General features: G+C 39.6%; 1 protein-coding gene across 3 annotated transcripts in view; it reads right to left on the bottom strand.

The window, feature by feature from the left end:
* ACOXL (acyl-CoA oxidase like) overlaps nt 1-21,460 on the bottom strand; it is a 390,431-nt gene that overhangs the window by 225,748 nt on the left and 143,223 nt on the right. Inside the window, exon 11 of one of the 3 annotated variants that reach the window (XM_054547920.1) lies at nt 8,401-9,638. The exons of the other annotated variants lie outside the window; for them this stretch is intronic. Coding sequence (XP_054403895.1) covers nt 9,587-9,638 — 52 coding nt within the window. The 3' untranslated portion in view covers nt 8,401-9,586. Of the gene's footprint in view, nt 1-8,400; nt 9,639-21,460 lie in introns of those variants that run through there. 3 annotated transcript variants of the gene reach the window in all.

The following is a 21,460-nucleotide window of genomic DNA, read 5'->3' as shown; positions in this document are numbered from 1 at the left end:
ATTTGACCATTTACGTCTAATGTAATTATTGATATGTTAGGGCTTAAGTCTGGACTTTTTAAAATGTTTTCTCTGTTTTTCATTTCTGTTTTATTTTTCTTGCCTTTCTTTAGGTTACTTGAATATTTTCTAAAATTCCATTTTGATGCACCTATAGTGTTTGTGAGTACATCTCTTTGTATAGGTTTTTTTCCTGGTTGCTCTAACTATTACAATGTTATATACATAACTCATTACAGCCTACTTGGGGCAGAATTTTACCAGTTCAAACCAAGCACTGAAAACTTAACTCTTTTATATCCCTTTTCTTTCCCCTGTGTATAATTGTCTTAAATATTTCTTCTATTCATTTAGAACTGCATCAGGCAGTGTATTAACTTTTGCTTACTGCCAAACATAATTTAGAGAACTCAAGAGGAGATGGAAAGTCTATTGTATTTGTGTGTTTTTTGTTTGTTTGTTTGTTTTGCTTACTATAGAATTTTGTGGTTCCAAGGTTCTTTCTTTTATTGTTTCCTTTCTGTTTAGAAAAATTTCCTTAGCAATTCTTTTAGGATAAGTCTGCTAGTAACATATTCTTTTAGTTTTCCTTCATCTGAAAGTGCCTTGATTTCCTTTTCATTCCTGAATGACATTTTTACTGGATACAGAATTCTGGCTTGATAGTTCTTTCAGTGCCTGAAAAATGTCATGCCACTTTTTTTCTGGCCTCCATGGTTTCTGATGTAAAATTTGCTATGATTCCAATTGTTTCTCTCTCTCGCTATTGTTTTCAAGATTTGTTATTTGTCTTTAGTTTTTGGATGTTTCACTATGATGGGTGTTGGTGTGAATTGCTCTGGGTTATCCTGTTTGGGGTTTGCTTAGCTTCTTTAATCGATAGATATGTCTTTTGTCAAATTTGGGAAGTCAGCCATTATTTCTTTGAGCACTTTTTCAGCCCTCCTATTTCATTTTTTTTTTTTTCTGAGACTTGAAAGACACAAATGTTAGATCTTTTGTTAAAGTTCCACAAGTTCCTGAGACTTTTTCTTTATTTCCTTTTTTTCCAGGCTATTTTCTGTTTAGATTTGGTAATTTCTATAGTTCTATCTTCTAGTTTACTGATTCTTTCCTCTGTCCTCTTTATTTTTCTGTTGAGACCATCCAATTAGTTCTTCCTTTAGGTTAATATATTTTTCCATTTGAAAATTTTCACTTGGTTCTGCTTTATATCTTCTATTTGTTTGCTTAGACTTTCCATTTTTTGCTGAGATTTTTTTCATGTTTCAGCATGTTTGTCATTTCTCTTTTTGAAACATTTTTATGATAGCTGCTTTAAAATATTTTTCAGGTTACTCTAACATCTCTGTTATTTTGGTGTTAGCATCTATTGATTTTCTTTACTCATTCAGTTTGAGATACACCTGATTCTTGACATAGCGAGTGATTTTCATTTGAAACTGTATATTTTCATGTTATATTGTGAGACTCTGGATCTTATTTAAGCATCTGGTCTGACTGTATTGTGGCAGGGAAAGGAGTCATTACCGACAGGCAGAGGTAGAAGTCCAGGTTCCCCACTTGTTCTCTATTACCCAAGTGATGGTGGTGGGCTCCTCATTACTGCTAGGGAGGAGCAGGAGTTCTGGCTCCCCATATAGTCTTTACTGGCACAGCAGTGGGTGTAGTGTCATAATTGCTGAAGAGCAGTGACAGTTCTAACTCTAGTCGGCCTCCTCTAACAACACCACTGCAGGAGGTGGCAGGAGTTGTCTAGGTTGAGGTAGGTGTCCAGGCTCCCCACATGGTCTCTCCTGAAGCCACAGGTGCCAGGGCCTGTTACTTCCTAGCAGGGCAGGGATACCGGTCCCAGATCCCTGCTTGGCTTTTCTTTGACACCACCCTGATAATGGAGTTAGGGAACCTCATTACAGCCTGAGGAGGGCAGAAGTCTATACTCCCTACTCAGCTTTTGTTGGCATGGATGGGGTGGGACCCCAGTTTTTTTGGTGGTGTTTGACTGAAGTAGAACATTTGGCTAAAAGTTTTCTGTCTTGTTGGGTGTCCCATTTCTGGTCCTCTGGCTAGAGAAAGCAGGCTAATTTGGGCTTTTTTTTTTTTTTTTTTGTCTGCTCCTACTGGTGATTCTAGGTGGTCAGCTTCACCAGTACCTTGTCTAGGAAAAATGAGACAAAAAGAAAACCAGAGAGCTCTCTATTGCATCATTCTTGTCTCCACCTTTCAAAGTTTTCTTAGATTTGTTCTATTTATGATGTCTAGGCTTTTTAGTTGTTGTGGGAGGAATAGAGAAAAGTATACCTACTACATTTTCCTGGAAGTAAGTTCTATTGCAGGTTTCAAATATGACATATTTAGATATGAATTTTAGAAAGTTCACCTGGCAGAAGTGTGAAAATTGACTGATAATGTTAAATTTATTTAGCTTCCATATAAAGAGCGATAACAGAGACAAAAAGAGAGAAAGAGAGGCCATGCATAGATGCTAATATGTAACACATATGTCATATTTTCTCCATTTAAAAAATATCTCTCGAAGATGTACTACTAATTTAATAATTAGTAGTATTTAGTAATCGGGAATAAGAAAATATTATATGGTAAATGTGTGCACAATTACAGACATCTCAATGTCAAAATAAGAAAAACAAACAGGTATATATGCTACAATCAAGGGATAATGAATATTTCCAACATACATTAACATATTCAGTTAGGGCTATATCATGAAGAGGTCTATATCCTGCTTTTCTATTTACCTAATATGCCATTGTATGCATCCCCATGTCATTAATTATACTTGAAGGCATAATTTTCATGATTATTTCCTTAGGGTAAATTTATAGAAAAATATTACTGTATCAAAACATGCAAACTTTTTTTAAAGCCCTTGACACACATCACCAACTCACTCTCCAGAAAGATTATATCAATTTTTATTCCTTCTCCCAGTGTATAACTTGCCTATCTTAATATATTCCTACCAAAGCTGAGTAGTTTTCCTTTCAAATGACTTTGCTAATTCAACAAAGTAAAATATTATCTCATTTTAATTTGCCTTTTTTTGATTATTAATAATTTTTCTATCTTATATGCATATTAATTATTAGCTATGTATATGTCTTCTTCAAATTGTCCATAGCTTGCCCATTTATATACTGTGGTATTAGCATTTTTCTTACTTATTTATAGAAGCTCTTTATATATTAAAAAAATTAAACCATTGGTAGTCACATTTGTTTGGATGTCTCTACTGTGACATAGTTTTAGCTTTGCTTTTGAAATATGTACACTTTTAATCTTTATATAAACAATTTAATCTAATACTTTTGCTTTGGGATTTTTTCCTAGAAGCATTTTTTAACTGTATGAAATGTTGGGTCACTTATTTTACTTTGGTTTGTTTTAACTTTTAAAGATGAGCAGAGGTGAGAGATGTAGGTCTACCCCAGTGGGATACGGGAATAAATCTACCAACATAGTTAAGTGCAGCAAGTGCCACTAGGCTGACCCAAGAAAGATCTATGAAGGTGAACAGGCTCCTGTTTATATCTGCTTAAAATAGCCATTCCCTCTTCCCAGACAATTCCCTTGATCTTCCTCCTTCCAATTGACTTGACAGACAAGTCCTTGCTTTAACCTCTCTCCCACTTTATTTTCTAATCTGCCAGGAAGTTAATACAAGTCCTGAGCCTCCCTGGATATAGCTTTTTTCAAGCATCCCTTTTTCATCTTTGATTTTACAATTGAAAAAATAAGTAAAAGCAAACTTTGCTGTTTTGTTGGCAACAGAATATGTGTCTTCAGTGCATAGGAATATTTTTCTAAGAGAAAAAAAATCCTGGGGTGGGTCTATTATAATAACTACCCCTCCGAGCAAAAACTAAACACTTCATCCTCCATTTAAAACTTTCTGGTGACCCAGTTGTTGAGTGCCATTTATGTCCAACATCTGGATGAAAGGTGTTGGATGAACACATCTGTCATCAAGGCCCAGAGCACAGCAATGAGAAATCCCCTCAGCTGGAGCCAGCCAACAGACCCCTGACTGGTTTGTTGCCCCTCAGCCACAGATTAATCTGCATGGTACTAATACAGCTGCAGGTTTCCCAGGACTTCATTTCAGGGCGTTCTTCCTTTGCCACCCACATTTCACCACCATCCGTTGTCTGCCTAATCTGTTACCTGGCTCCATCCCAAAGGTCAGCACCATCATCTGGGTTATGATAAGCCCATTTCATTTATTGGTATTGATGTATCCTTGCACATAATTGAAAATTAAAAAGAAAATAACCTGACTCTTGTTATTTTTACAAAAAGCATTTCCAAAATTAACAATGTATTATGCCTGTGACAAAAGCAATTTATCTGATTTGCAGAGATATGGCCTGGGAATAAACTTCCACAAGGTCATTTGAGTTTTTGTGTAAGATCTTTGGATACTAGAAATTATCCAAATCATGGAATGTCAAAGAATGCAACACAAGATGACAGCCTGAGTGAATGTATTTCAAAAAGGCTGGGGAGGCAAGTGGAAGCTGGACCACAGAGAACCTGCCAAGAGTCAGGAGGCCAAGGTCCTTGTACCACCTCTGTCATGGACTGGACCTGACATAGCAGCTCACTTCTGAACTTTGCTCAAAAAGAAAACCCAATTTCATGCCTAGTTCCACTGCTTTTGCTGACCTGTATAAGATGGTACTGATACCAAAGCACTTTCCATTTAATTGCTGAAATTGATTTCTAAAACAACATTTAAAGTCTCTGGAAACTGCTCTAAGGCATACAGCAAATGGAGGAAGATCTAAATTTCAGTAAAAACAATGAGAGTCTGTAGTATTTGAGCCACAATCCACTTATATTAAACTCCCCACCTTACCCCAATAGCTCAGTGTGACAAAAGGTCTTCTCTGGGTAGGTGAATTAAGCATCAAATAGAAAGGCAGGTATTGTCATACTAGATTTTAAAAACAAGTTTCATCTATATTCTCTATATAAGAGACACATTTTAGATTCAAAGATACAAATAAGTTGAAAGTAAAATGATGGAAAAAAAGATATGTAAATAGCAACCATAAGATGAGGTGAATATATCAATATTGCACAAGACAGACTTTTTAAATACTTGTAACTATAATGAGGAAGAGTGTATAATTATCCTTTAGGTATCCAGAAAGCTATTTCTATTTGCAAAAGAAGTAACTCTATCTCTACTTGCAGATAACATGATCTTGTATATAGAAAATCCAAAGGAATCCACTGAAATCAGTTAGAATTAAAAAACAAGTTCAGCAAGGTTGTAGGATACAAGATAAATATACAAAAATTAATTGTATTTCTATATACTAATAATGAACAATCCAAAAATGAATTAAAAAGCAATTCCATTTATAATAGCTCCAAAGTAAAAGACTCAGAACAAATTAACAAAAGAAATGTAAGACTTGTGTACTGAAAACAAAAAAAAATGTTGAAAGAAATTAAAGAAGATCTAAATAAATGGAAAGACATTTTATGAAAATGGCAATACTTCCCAAACTGAGCTGCAAGTTCAATGTAATCTCCATCAGAATCCAAGTTTCCTCATTTTTCAGATATCAACAAGATGCACCAAAATTCACATGGGAATTAGAAGGGGCCCAGGATAGCCAGAGCAATCTTGAAAAAAAAGAATAATGTTGAAAGACTCACACTTTCCAATTGGAAAACTTGATACACAGCTACAGTAATTGAGAAAATGTGATACTGGCACAGGACAGACATATAGATCAATGGAATAGAATTGAGAGTCTAGAAATATATCCTTATATTTATTTCCATTGATTTTTTCTCAAGGGTGCCAAGATAAACATATGGTGAAAGAATAGTCTTTTCAATGAATAGTACTGAAATAATTGGATATCCACATGAAAAAGAAAGAATTTTGAGCCCTTCCTCACACCATACACAAAATTAACTCAAAATGGATCACAGACCTAATGCAGGAGTTAAAACTATAACACTCTTAGAAGATAGCATAGCGGCAAATCCTCATGACCTTGGATTAGGCAATGGTTCCTTAGGTATGATACCAAAAGCAAAGATAAGCTGGACTTCATTAAAATTAAAAACTTCTGTGCTTCCAAGGACGTCATCAAGAAAGTTAAAGAAAATCATCAAGAAAGTGAAAAGACATTCTACAGAATGGGAGAAGATATTTGCAAATCATATCTCTCATCAGGGAATGATATCTGGAATATATAAAGAACTCATCCAACTCACTAATAAAAAGATCAATAACAAAACTTTAAACATGGATAAAGGATCTGAACAGACCTTTCTCCAGAGAAGGTACACAAATGGCTAATAAGCACATAAAAAGATGTTCAATATAATTAGGCATTAGGAAAATGTAAATCAAAATCCCAATCAGATACTACTGCACATCCATCAGAATGGTTATAAAAGACAGATAATAGCAAGTATGGCGAGTATGTGGAGAAACTGAAACACATACTGCTGGTGAGAATATATAATGGTGCAGCCACATTGAAAAAATATTTGGTAGTTCCTCAACATGTTAAACATAGAGTTACCATTTGACATAGCAATTCCATTACAAGGTAGAGAAATAAAAACATGCATGACTGTTGATAGAAGCATATTCACACTAGCCAAAAAGTGGAAGCAACCCAATGTCCATCAGTTGATGAATGGATTAATAAAATGTGGTATAGGCGTACAAAGGAATATTATTTGGAATATAAAAAGAAATGAAATTCCAATACATGCTGTGACACACATGAATCTGGAAAACCGTATGCCAAGTGAATGACATCAGTTCCAAAAGACCACCTATTATATGATTTTATTAAAATGAAATGGCCAGAATAGGTAAATCTATAGAGACAAAAAGTGGATTTGTTCTTGCCTAAGGTTGCGGGCAGGGGTAATTGGGAATGACTGCTAAAGAATACAGGGTTTCTTTCAAGGGTTGATAGAAATGTAAAATTAGATTGTGGTGATGGCTGCACAACACATTGAAGACACTAAAAGCCAGCATATGGTATACCTTAAATGAAACAATTTTACACAATGTGGATGATATATCAATAAAGCTGTTGTTTTAAAAAAAAAATTAGTTGGGGTGGTTAATTTTACTTCATCATGGGCTCTTGAATTTCCACTTGCTGCTACTGATGAGGCACTGCCTGCATCTCATCATAGGTGTTTAGACATCCATGTGGCACTTTGTGCAGTCGTGTGGTAAATGCACAGAGTGCTAGTAGGTTCTATGGAGTTGAGTGCAAAATAGCAATTAAAATGTCCTCGGATGTTCATTTTGATGATAAAGTAGAAGACTTCTGAAATGCAAGACAAAACTCACTTCAGGAACACTCCATGCAGAAGGTATTCTAAATTTGGCTGTGTTATTAAACTAATTTCTTGAACAAAAGCTACTGGTCTGGCGTCTTTGGTTTTTCCTGAAATTCTCTTTAGACAGACAGGTTTGCTCTCCTAACTATGAATTTTCTTTTGCTTGTACATTATTCATAAGTTTTAAATGGCACCTTCTGTCACAGTTTTACCCCAGACACTAAAAACTTCTTTCAAGTTCCATTATAATTTGAATCTGCAATTTCCTCCTCCTAAGCAAACCACAAAAGTACCTTAAGTTCAAATGAGATCTTTGCTTTTCCTCCCTGTCCTCCAGGCGTAGCCATGACTTTAGACAATCACCAGCCCAAGTAATGGGGAAGTAGAAGGATTTAAGACTCACACAGATTGAAATCCATACCACCAACCTCTAGCACTACTGTCAAGACAAATGGGGCAAAATAAATCAGAAGGACATTCGTGCAGTGTCTTATGAGAATATGGGCCCTATTAGTCAGGGTCCATTGACTTTTTCTTGGGGTATAGGAAGGGAGGAGTGAAGAAGATTCTGGTTATCATGGAGTGTTGTGTTTAAGTGTACCTGAGATAAAGAAAGGAAACGAGGATTTATGGAGCCCACATGTGGGCCCTCTGCTGGGTGCATTCACAGGGTACAGCAGTAGATAATCCTTTGAGGGAGGCATTAGTAAACCCAAATTTCTATTATAGCAGAAACCAAGTCCCAGTAAAGCCAAATCACTTGCCTGAAGTCCCAGGACAAGCCTAGGTCATGTTGGAACTTGATCCTAAACACTTCCCATCCCTTCCAGTTCTGTACTGGGGTAATTTCGTGATGGTATACGACCGACTGACCAGTGCCCAGGGTGATAGAGGTTGGGTTTGGGTCTGCCTTGAGCCATTTACTCTAAAAGAAAGCAAATGCCTGAGATTGTATTGACTATAGAAGCCCCAGCTACAAAAGAAAGAAAACAAATGGAGACTAATCATTAAAACTACACTAAATATTTATCAGCAGAGAAAGTCTTTTGGGAATCACTTAAAATATTTATTTATTCAAATTACTCAAATAATTGTCTTTCTCTTCAAATAAACGTTGGGAATTTGGTATGCCTACAGGAGAGGTAAACAGACGCCCTCCAATGTCAGCAAGAGAGCAAATGTTCTCATTATGAAAAATAAAGAAAGAAACAGCAAAACCTGGACATTATCCAAAAAGAGAATGCTGGACTTTCTACTCAAACTAGAAAGGCAACACACACTTTAGGGTAACAGTCAATAATGGGGCCAGCATGTTGGCTCACGCCTATAATCCTAGCACTTTGGGAGGCCAAGGCAGGAGGATCACTAGAGACCAGGAGTCAGAGACCAGCCTGGGCAACAGGGTAAGGCTCCATCTCTACAATTGAAATAAAAATAAAATTAGTTGGGCATGATGGCACACGCCCATAGTTCCAGCTACTCAGGTGGCTGTGGCAGGAGGATTGCCTGAGCTCAGGATTTCAAGGCTGCAGTGAGCTATGATCATGCCACTACACTCTAGCCTGGGTGATAGAGCAAGACTCTGTCTCTAAAGATAAAAATAAAGTAATAGTAAATTAATTCCCCAAGTTGAAATGCTAGGAATGGCCTCTAGTAATTGGATAACACCGAGCAGCCGGGTGCCTGTCCGTGAGAGGTGGCCACTAGGCTGGGCCCTAGAGCTGGAATTTTTATTCTCTGTTCCCATTGAAAGGTGGGAACATGACCAAGGAATGCAGAGGAACTGAAAGTCAGTGCACTGCCCTTGATATCAGTGCTCTGGTCCTATACTAAAGAATTTTGATGCATTGTTTAATAGTGGCCAATTTTCACTTTCCATATCAGGGATATCTGGAAATTCAGAACATGCTGACAGAGTCAATGATTTCACTTTCAGATCAGAGTTTTTCCACCCAGATGATCCTTGCCAGGCGGAGACAGGCCATCTGCCTGGAGAGACATACACAGCAGACCCGTGGACACCAGGCCAGCATCTCCTAAGCTGCACTCTGCAGACATCTTGACACACAACAATATTCTCGGATAAAAAGTTTGGGATAGTGCACTGAGAAGCCTATAGGGATCTGTCATGGGAAAACCCAGAACAGTAAGTGGCTGATTTCATGAACAAGTGTAAGAAACGTTAGCAAAAACCAGTTTTCAGGACATTAGCCTGGTCCGCAAGAGGGGCTCAAAAAAGACCAGCTGGAGCTGAACAGCAGTTCTGGGAGATGATTCCGGGCCTACAAAAAGGAACAGAAAAGTGAGATGGCAACAAATTCAGTTCTTCTGCAAGCCTAACTCCAGTCAAAGGCTGAAACTTGGCATTCAGAAGGATAGGAGAGGGACAGGCGCAGTGGCTCAAGCCTGTAATCCCAGCACTTTGGGAAGCCGAGGTGGGTGGATCACCTGAGGTTAGGAATTCAAGACCAGCCTGGCCAACATGGTGAAACCCCATCTCTACTAGAAATACAAAAAATATTAGCCAAGCATGGTGGTGCATGCCAGTAATTCCAGCTACTCGGGAGGCTGAGGCAGGAGAATCGCTTAAACCCAGGATGTGGAGGCTGCAGTGAGCCAAGATCACACCACTGCACTCCAGCCTGTGCAACAGAGCGAGAATCCATTAAAATAAAAAAAAAAAAAGAAGAAGGATAGGGTAAAGTCCAGAGTCCAAGCCAGTGGGGAAGAACGCTGTGACCATCAGAGAAAATGCCTGTGCAATGTGGCCGACCCACGGTTAAAAATGCCAAACTAGTTTTTAACATGAAAATACTATATGTGTATGGTTTAAAAATTGACATGAAAAGAAGAGACACCCTACTTCTCCACCCCTGCTAACTCCCTATATTATATATCCTACCAGACATGTGCCTTCCTGTGCACACGCACATACCCACAAGCACGTGCATGTATATACATGGGTTTGGGCCATAATACCAAAAGATAAAAATCCCAAAAATATACTTCTGGACAAAATAATTTTAAAAATTATTTAAAAGACATTGATTTACATTTTTAAAGGGGGATTGATTTGAGAAACACATAAAAACATGACAGAACACTTCATAGGCCACTTTACACAATAAAATAGGCAATAATAACATACATGTTTCTGTATAGACTCAGATATACTAACAACATTTGCAAGGGTGTAACAGCTATGAGCAGCTGAGCCATATTACAAAAGAAACAGCTTATACAACTGCACACATCTGAAATACTGTGACAGACAACCTAAGTTTTTTGATGAGATTGATCAAAAACCTCCATGGGTCACCAACACACCCAAAATACAGAGGTACAAAAAGGACATCGCTTCATTTACTAAGGAAGTTTCAACATTTTTATGTACATACACAATGTTACACACAAAGCTAATGTTGTGATAATGCGCTTTCGTGGAGTCGAATTTGCAAAAAATGCATAAAGCAAATTAAAGCTCTCCAAAAGCCTTTACATACTTTATACCTCCAGTATTAAAATGATGCAAATATGAAATACAAAGCACAGCAAATTGTAAAAAAAAAAATAATGCTGACAATTTAAAATAGTGGTGACTAAACAAAAACAACTAAAAAGAAATTCTGATACATGAAAATGTGTATTACAGGGATTAATTATGGGAAAGTGCAGGGATTAAGAGCTGGCCAACTTACATAATCATTAAGTATATTTTGAAGTCTTGCATCAAGAGGAATAGCTGCTTTTTTTGTTGTTTTAAGGGTCTGGTTCTCCTCAGAGGACAATTTCACATTCATTTCCTACCTGGCCTTGCTCTTTTTGGAATTCTTTTGTAATTCAATATACACTGATGTGAGCATCCCTGTTAAATGTTCCCATCTCCTTTGCCATGCTTCTATGTTATTTTGGGTAAGGAGAAATCCATTCCCCACCCACTCATATACAGACCACAAATTTGGCAGAAGCAACACTTTTGCGTACCTTCCTATGCTACCACACACATAATTATTTTTGAACCAGTCAGTAACTTCCATGGCTTCTTCAGGCAAATGTGGCTCTAATTCATTAAAAGTTCTGGAAATTTCATCAGCTAGAAAGAATGCCAATGCAGATAAACGAGACATTTTTAAACTGAAGTTTCAATTGTTGCTGTATCTCGTGGCCAATCTACTGATCTGAATTTTCTGCCAAATGCATTGGCCTGAACGGAAAAAACAAACTTCATCAGTAACACCTTGAAATTCACTTTTAGAAGCCTTTATTGAACCTAACTCCAAATATGTCATTATGGCATGGGGATTCAATTAGATACTGGGCATTTTAGACTTCAGAGATTTAGACTTTAGGAATTTTGATCTTTAAAGATTTCAGCATCTGGGGTTATGGCATTTGGGATTGTCTTTTGGGATAATAATCAGCAACATATATTTGTATCCATTCATCCTCTTTACACAAATAGAATCATGCAGTACCTACTCTTCTGTATCTCAGTTTTTTTCACTTAATAACATCTCTCTGAGCTCCTTTTATGTCAGTGCTTAAGGGTGGCAGAATATGCAACCCCTAAATATGCCACTTTGGTAAAAGTATTATATTGAGTAAAAGGCACTGGAAAAACAAAAGATGTAAGAAGGGAATCCTAGTCTCCCCCTTTTCTTTCTGAAAACAGGAGATTGAAACTCTCATTTGAAAGATACCCTCCCTGTACCAGGAAAAAGGAAATCTTCTTTAACAAGGAGTAGGAACTCAGAGAATTCTGGACAAACACATCTTGTTAAGATAGTTCTCATCTTCTTCAGCTTCCTTACATAGTTTAGTTAATTTTCCACAACTGCTTCTCTTTGTTCGACCTAGTATAAAAACATTTGGGTTTTGCCACTTTTTTGGGTCTTCTTCTCCTTATAAGGGTTCCCATATTACTTAAAACTTATATAAATGTGTACGCTTTGCTCCTGTTAATCTGTCTTATGTCAATATAATTCTCAGGCCCAGCTGAAAAACCTTAAGATGGTAGAGGTAAAGTTTTACCTCCTCTACAGTGCCTATTACCCATCCTTTCACTTTTTGTAACACCACATTGTACTCCATCACATGAATTAACTACCTTTTCTTTAACCAACCTCCCCTAATATTTAAGTGTGTACTATAAGTCTCTATGATAAATAATGCAATTCTTTAATATATATACTTTTTTCTCCATACAAAGGATGGAGTATGTCTTTAAGTACATTTCTAGAAAAGAAATTTCTAGTTCAAAGGCAGCATGTATGAACAATTTTCATAAATATTGAAAATCAAGAGGTTATTGAAGTAATAATAAAATATATTTAAATCAGATAAGAAGTATTACTCATTCCTAAACATAAAATAGCACTCAGAGTTGTGTGTGTTAAGAAGGCTGGTATGGCTGGAATGGACTGCCTAGGAAAGTAACCCAAGATGATGCTGGAGAGGCAGGCAGAGGCCAGATAATGAAAGACCTTCTGAGAAAGAATTTTATTGTCCAAAGTTAGGACACTTAACTAAAAAGGATGCTATTAAAAAGTATTCTCGCCAACAGGAGCAAACCAGGACTATCCTATGCACGCCAGACAAATGTGTGCCCTGAGCTTAGGACTGATTATTAAGAGTGATGAAAGGGGGCCAGGTGCAGTGGCTCACGCCTGTAATCCCAGTACTTTGGGATGCTGAGGCAGGCGGATTTGCTTGAGGCTAGGAGTTCGAGACCAGCCTGGCCAACATGATGAAACCCCATCTCTACTAAAAATACAAAAATTAGCCAGGCATGGTGGCATATGCCTGTAATCCGTTTCTTGGGAGGCTAAGGCACGAGAATTGCTTGAACCCAGGAGGTGGAGTTTACAATGAGCCAAGATGGTGTCACTGTTCTCCAGCCTGGGCGACAGAGTGAGATCGTCTCAAAAATAAAAATAAAAAAAATACCAGTGACACAAAGGGCATGGAATGCCTTCTGCAGAGACTCACATAGAGTGAATGGAAGGATGGGACACTGTTTGGAAACCTGCACAAAGTTCTTGTGGAAAGGGCACTATTACATCAGTGGGGGTCTACCCAGAGAAAGCTGAGCTAGAAACTGGTAAATGAACCTTAATATGAGAAACAATCTTTGAAACACATGCAAACAACTTTGTTAACATGGGTCTTTTACTCCGATAGCTGGGGATTGCTGAATGATATTCTGAGAAATACGCATTATCAAAATTTACCCACAACAAAGAGAAAACTGATTAGATCAATGATCAATAAAAGGCCTGAAAAGGTCATCAAAAAGGAGCATAGGCCATTCCATGGAGGAATGATGGTCTTTTCAATAAAGAGACCTGGAACAGTTGGATACCCACATGCAACAAAGTGAATTTTGACCCACACCTTACACCATATGCAAAAATCAAGGAAAAAAATCAGCCATTAACTTAAATGTAAAACCTAAAACTATACAAATTCTAGAAAATAAACAAAAGATAATCTTTGTGGCTTTGGGTTAGAAAGACATTTCTTAGATACAAAACCAAAAGACCTTTTATGATCCATAAAAGAAAAAAATAATATGTTGGGTTTTATGAAAATTAAAAACTTCTGCCCTTTGAAAAACACTATTAAGAGAACAAAAAGACAAGCCACATGCTGGCAGAAAATATTTGCAAAAGGCATATCTGATAAAGCACTTGTATTCAAAATATATAAAGAACTCTTAAAACTCACCAATATGAAACAAAGCCAATTTTTTTTAAATGGTGAAAGATTTGAACAGATAACTAAAGAAAATAAATGGATAGCAAACAAACGCATGCAAAGAAAAGATGTTCAGTGTCATTTGTCTCAGGGAAATGAAAATGAAACCCACAGTGAGATACCACTACACACTATCGGAATCACTCAAATTGAAAAGACTGACCATGCTAAGGATTGTTGAGAGTGTGGAGCAACTGGAACTCTCATATGCCGCTGTCGGGAAAGTAACATGGTACACCACTTAAAACTGTTGTGGTTTCTCAGAAAGTTAAAACATACACCTACTACACGATCTAGCCATTCTATTCTTATTTGCCTGAGAGAAAAGATAGCATATGTCCCTAAAAAAGACTTATATGCAAATGTTCATAGCAGCATTATTGGAAATAGCTCCCCAATAAAAAGAAAACTCAATGTCCATCACGTAAAGGGGTAAACAAACTGTGATACATCCATGCAACTGAATATGAATCTACAATGAAAAGGAATTAACTACTGATACATGAATGGATCTCAAAATAATTACACTGATTAAAAGAAGAATCAATCAGACTGAAATGAGTATATACTGTATTATTCCACCCACATAAAACTCTAGAAAATGCAAGGTAACTGATAGTTATGGAAAGCAGATTATTGGTTGCCTGGGGATGGGAGAGAAAAGCAAGAGGATGGAAGAGAGGGATTATGGAGAGACATAAGGAAACTTTTGAGGGTGATAAATATGTTGATTATTTTGATTGTGGTGATGGTGCCATGAATGTGAAAACTATCAATTGTACATTTTAAACATGCACAGTTTATTGTACGTTAATTATACCTTAATAAAGTTTATATATATATATATATGATTACAAAGAAAACAGGTTATAGTAAAATAGTTAACAAAATAATTTTTGGAAATCAATTTATGATATAATTTTTAAGTTACCAGAGATTTATCCCTAAAGAGCATCAGACACAAATAATTTCATAATTTCACAAGTGAATCTAGAAAACCTCAAGAAAGAAGTAATTCATGTTTTACAGGAAGAGTCTTAGATCTATGGAATTCACTAGAAAACCCTGAAGCAATCGCCTGTATATCTACATATATGATATATATGTGATATATAATATATGTGTGTATATATACACACATACATATACATATATATATATATGAACTGTTCAATAAAATGGTGTAGAGAAAACTGGCTATCCACTTGGAAAAAAAATATTAGAAACTTAAAAATAATCTTCTAATGATCTCAAAAGTGAAATGTAGTAAAAAGTATAAAAAATTTTAGAAAAAAAAATCGGAGATATTTGTGTAGTCCCACATGAGGAAGCTCTTCCTACGAGATTAAAAATCCAGAAACAATGAGGAAAACAAAACTAAACCAGATTTGCCATACCCAATGTCAGCGAAGGTGGGGGAAAGGAGCCTCCTCAATCTCAGGAGTTTCATTGATGGAGTGTTGTGTTGTTGTTGTTGTTATCATTGATACAGGGTCTCAGTCTGTTGCCTAGGTTGGAGTGCAATGGCGCCATCACAGCTCACTCCAACCTTGGCCTCCCAGGCTTGAGTAATTCTCTCACCTCAGCCTCCCAAAGTGCTGGGATTACAGACATGAGCCACTGTGCTCGGCCAGTAGAGTCTTTTGCAGAGCAGTTTGGCAATGTTTAAATTGCCACAGTTGCATGTAACAACTCTAGCTCCAGGAATCCATCCTACAGAAACAATCACATATGGACACAGATACACATGTACAAAGTCACTCACCACAGCCTTGTTTGTGTAATGGTGGAACAAAAAAGCATAAAAACAGAAGTGTCTGTCAGTAGAAGGATTGTTACATAAATTCTGGTCTATCTAAACAATGGCACAATAACATAAACCCTATTGAAAGATTTCTAAGACATACTGCTAAGTTTAAAAAAGAAACTGGCAGAACAATTCATACAGTTCTAATTAAATGCATTGTAGGTGAGAAGGATACTTGCTCCCTGTGAGTAGGACTATCACGCTGGGAAGGTGAATGGGGACTGAGCATCCATTCTTTTCTCCTTTCTTTTTTTTTTTTTTTTTTCTTTTTGAGACAGAGTCTCACTCTGTCGCCCGGCTGGAATGCAATGCAGTGGTACAAACTTGGTCACTGCAACCTCCACCTCCCAGGTTCAAGCAATTCTCCTGCCTCAGCCTCCCGAGTAGCTGGGATTACAGGCACCTGCCACCATGCTCGGCTAATTTTTGTATTTTTAGTAGAGACGGGGTTTCACCATGTTGGCCAGGGTGGTCTCGAACTCCTGACCTTAGGTGATCCACCTGCCCTCAGCCTCCCAAAGTGCTGGGGTTACAGGCATGACCCACTACACCCAGCCCTTTTTTCCTTTTAATCTATGTCTTCTCCTCTATTCATTTGGAAATTACATAGTCTGTTTCTATTCTTCTAGTGGCCACCATAGACATTCAGCATGCATATTTAACCCAGTGGAACCTTAGTTGCCCTTGTTACTGAGCAAAAAAAAGGCCCTAAGTGCTTGGCTCCAGACATGCACCTCACACAACTGCTCTGGAGTGTTTAAGTTCTACCCTCCCACAAATCAGTCAATACCATTACTGTTTTCAACATTTGATGGCAGTGTAGATTAAATACATGTTAATCAATTTATCTGTTCGTGTCTTCTTGCAACCGATCTCATTCTTCAAAGATTATTTTCTTTATTCCTGAAGAATATGCTTCAGTTCTTTTTGGGGAGAGACTGTTGGTAATAAATGTTCTCAGTTTGTACTCTGAAGTGTCTTCATTTTGCTTTCTCAAAAGAGGATTTCTTTAAGTAGAAATCCTAGGCTACATCATTTTTCCTTCAACAGTTTGAAGGTTCCATGGCATGGACATCTGCCTTGAGCTGTTGCTGAAGAGGGCCTCTCGGTCCAGCTGCTGTCCTGGTGTGGGAAATCTATCATCTCTCTTGGGCAACCTGCTCTTCAGTTCAATACAATGGGATTGGATGTGGGCTTTTTAAATTCATTTTCTTTGGATTTGATTGGGCTTCTGACTCAAAAATTGTGTCCTTTATCAATTCTGAAACATTCTCAACCAATATTTCTTTTAGTGGTTCCTCCTCTTATTTCTCTGCATTTCCTATTAGTTTGTTTTTGTTTTGTTTTGACTTTTTTTTTTTTTAATGGAGTCTCACTCTGTCGCCCAGGCTGGAGGGTAGTGGTGCGATCTCAACTCACCGCAACCTCCACCTCCCAGGATCAAGCAATTCTCTGCCTCAGCCTCCCGAGTAGCTGGGATTACAGGCATCCGCCACCATGCCTGGCTAATTTTTGTATTTTTAGTAGAGACGGGGTTTAACCATCTTTGCCAGGCTGGTCTTGAACTCCTGACTTCGTGATCCATCCGCCTCAGCCTCCCAAAGTGCTGAGATTACAGGTATGAGCCACCGTGCCAGCCTGTTTTGATTTTTTGAGATGGAGTCTCGCTCTGTTGCCCAGGCTGGAGAGCAGTGGCATGATCCTGGCTCACTACAACCTCTGCCTTCCAGGTTCAAGGGATTCTCCTGCTCAGCCTCTTGAGTAGCTGGAATTACAGGCTTGCACCACCATGCCCAGCTTATTTTTTTTGTATTTTTAGTAGAGATCGGGTTTCACCATGTTGGCCAGGCTAGTCTTGAACTCCTGACCTTAAGTGATCCACCCACCTCAGCTTCGCAAAGTGCTAGATTACAGGCATGAGCCATTGCACCGGGCCTGCATTTCCTATTTCTTGGATATCAATTTAACATATGTTAAAGCTGTTCATTCTTTCCTATACATTTCCTAACTCCTCTTAAATATTTTCCATTTCTTTGTCTCCATGTATTAGGCATAATTTCTTCTGATAAGAGCTTCTCATTTACTAAGTTTCTCTTCCGTTGTGTCTAATCTATTTAATCTCTCTTTTGAGTTCATTTTTGTTTATTACATTTTCCACTTGTAAAAGTCCTCTTTATTTTTGATGTTCTTGGTTATTTCTGAAAGCCTCTTATTCCTTGGTCATTCTTTTGACACCTTCTTTTGCTTCCTGAAAATCCAAACTGAAACTGTTCATAAAACCTAGGTCTTGTATTGTTTTATTCACAGACTCAGGAAAGGCCTGTGATTTTCAGAAAGGATGGGGATTGTTTTAAATTTTGACATGAGATTGATGACCTTCAAAATGAGCTTGCTTAAAAACATTGAGAAATAATCCAAGAGTGCTTCCTGATGCTCACACACCCAACCTTCCAGTGCCTGTGCCCCTCCAGATCCAGGGTACAAAGCACCTGCTCAGGAAGATGGATTGCTGCACGGCTGTGGGATGCAGTGCTCTCCCCAGATGCAACGCATCATGGCGTTCAGGTGCAGAGTCATTATTACCAGTGGGTGAGACGCCAGCAGGCAGTGAAGCCAGGCACTGCTTCCCTCCCTTCCTCTCTGTCTTCACCCTCCAGGTGACCAATCTCATCCCAGTGGTCCCTTCTGGTCTCCAGGGTTTCCGGTAATGCACAGCCTCAATGTCAGTAGAGGGTCTGACCTTTGTAAATTTGAGATAACACGGTGACATGGACTCTCCGTGGTGAGCCAAGCAGAGTGGAGTCTCTGCAGGAAAAGGAAATCCTGTGGGTTTGTGAGCTGCATTAACCCAGTGGCTGTGTTCAAAGGGTTAAGTTCTGTTTTCAGCTGTATCTACAGTGTTTGAAAAAACAACCGAACAAAACCCTATTTGCGCAGATCCCACAGAAATGTGATTTCTTGTTAAACTAACATAAATTAAGACAGAAGTTACAGATCTTTCTAAAAACATCTGGAAAGCAAGCACACGGACCCCAGCAGAAGCTTGGTCTGCTGTTGGTGATTCGGGGCTGTTGAAGAGTCAAGGGCAGCTTGCATCAAGACTAGAGACGCCCTGCTGCCTGCAGAGCAGAGGGCAGGCAGAGGATAGTCCATGAGGCGGAGGGTGGCAGAAGTTCCCAGGCAGCCAGCACGACCCTCTGCGTGCTGTCTCAAAGACGGCAGGAACTGTGAGACAGCCACGCCCACTGCTGCTGGCCGTGCTGCAGAAGGAGGATCCCTCGCACCAAACAAGAAATTTTCCTGAGCATTCTGCTTTCATTCAGCTGTCACCTACTGGGCACCTCCTGAGGTTCTGTGATATGGGGGGCAACAGGGCCACCACCAGGCACAGCCCAGGGAGGTTGCAAGAAGCCACCAGAGCACGGATGGGGAGTAGTAGAGAGACTTAAGCTCCGGCGTCCCAGGCTCAGTTTCAATATCACTGATATAATTCATATTTTATTGATTTATCTTTTTCCTCTCCGTTTCCTCCACTAGACTGTCAGCTCCACAAAGGTGAGATTTTCATCAGTTTTGTTCACCATGATATCCCTAATGCCTAGAGCAGGGTTTGGCACCTAGGGAGCGCTCAAACAAACGTTGCTGAAAGAATAAACAAATGGACCAAAAATACTTTTAGAATCATTTCACTGATTCCGACCTATCTGTGCCATTGTTTTAAATTCATCGCCATGCCATCACATAGTGAGACCTGACCCCGAGCCGCCATTACTCTGTCCTGACTCCTGGCTGTAGAGGCCCCACAGTGCCTGCAGAGAAGCACTTGTCAGCCACGAGCCACAGAAGACAGGGTCCTGGGCAAGCTGGAGTGACAAGCTGCACACAGTGTGATGCAATCTACCCAAGACGGGCACCTGGAATAGGCCTGGCCCCTCTGCCCAGCCGGCTCCCTCCCTCCCAGAGGGACGGGCCTCGGCCTGGACTGGAAGCACCCCAGCCCCTCTGACCCAGCCTGCAGACCCAGCCCCTGGGCATGGCACACCACATGCACCTCGGGGGAGCTCCCTCTACCTGCATAGCCCAGAACCCTCCCTGGCACCGTGGCTGGCCCACCTCATTTCTCTGCCTGCCTCTCTCTGGGCATGGGTATCCTGTGGTGCCCCCTCAAGAAAAAACCTGCCACCCTGGGATTGCCTGGGTCTAGATTCCAAGATGGAGTATTACAAGATGGCTTTCAAGTTCCAGAAATACAGTTCTGGGGCCAAGGCACACTATCACAGAGGATGCGTCCAAGCCTTCTGACTTTGAGAGGGACGTTTATAAAGTACCGTGCAGTCAGTGGAAAGAAGCTAGATATGATGATATGTCCAGTCTCCTTGAAAGCAGAGGCATCCAGGATCCCCACTTTTCTTTGAGGATTCCAGCTGGTGCTTTATAAAATACAGTAGAGTGGATTTACACAGACTCCAGGGCCCCAGAAGTGGTTCTACTGTTTCTTTCCTGCGTGTCCTTGAGCCAGGGACTCACCTGCAGGTGAGTCTGTGTGCCTTAACCTCCTCATCCCTTGCAGAGGTTACAAATGCCTTTCAACAGCTTCACTTAGGCGCCATAAGGGTGGAATTTACAATCCTCATTTGACAAATGAGGAACCCAAGGCTCACAGAGGTCAGGCGGCCTTCCCTGAACCCCACAGCACCAGGATCAGGCAGAGCTGGGCCCACTGCAGAATGCAATTCCACCTGGGTGCTAGAAAAGTAGCTTTCCCTTTGGAATGACAGGATTGAGGTGAGCAGCAAGGGGCTCCCAGAGAAGAGGAGCCAGAAAAATGCAGCTAGAAACCACACTTGTGCACCCAGACACCGGGACCACACACTCACAGCCCCAAGCCCACACCCATGCACACAGCCTGAGCCTGTCTGCTGGGTCGGTGACTTCTGGGGCTCCACGCTCCACACCTCCCCATATCTACAAGGATCTTGCATGTCAAAGGCGTAAAGAGGAGAGTCTTCAAATCGTGTGGCTTGCGGTGACACAGTGTTCAAAGTTGCATTCTTCTTTGTCCAGAAAATATACTTAATAAAGAAAGCAGAAGTGTGTGGTGACTCGCAGAACCCTGAAACAATGCTCTCCATGGTCCTTCCCTCTTCAAGAGTCAAGAAAAATATTCTCAAAGGTGGCAGTTTCCACTTATGACATTTACGCACGTATGGCCATCCTTTGTCCCTGTGAAACAAAGTGTACATCCTGGCTTAGGTAGGCACGTGGGAAGTCGGCCTCACTAACTGTGCTGCCTCACTGGCCTGCGTGCAGACAAGGGACCGGCTCAGAGGCTGCCTTCAGGTTACGGAGCAGAGCCACGTGGCAAGCTAGTGTCAGTGCTTGGGTTTAGAGCTGCACCTGATCACAGCTTAAAATCCTGCCAATGGCAGGACAAGGGAACAAGGTCAGTGAGAATCCTGCTCCCAGAGAACACAGGAGAGAGAGATCTTGGCGACCTCCCAGTTCAGGGCTCTGGGGCCTGAAGCACGTGTTTCATAAAAG

Source organism: Pongo abelii, chromosome 12 (genome assembly GCF_028885655.2).
Source record: "Pongo abelii isolate AG06213 chromosome 12, NHGRI_mPonAbe1-v2.0_pri, whole genome shotgun sequence".
Lineage (NCBI taxonomy): Eukaryota > Metazoa > Chordata > Mammalia > Primates > Hominidae > Pongo > Pongo abelii.
The sequence above is the reverse complement of the archived record's forward strand: the minus strand, read 5'-3'. Positions and strand labels throughout refer to the sequence as shown.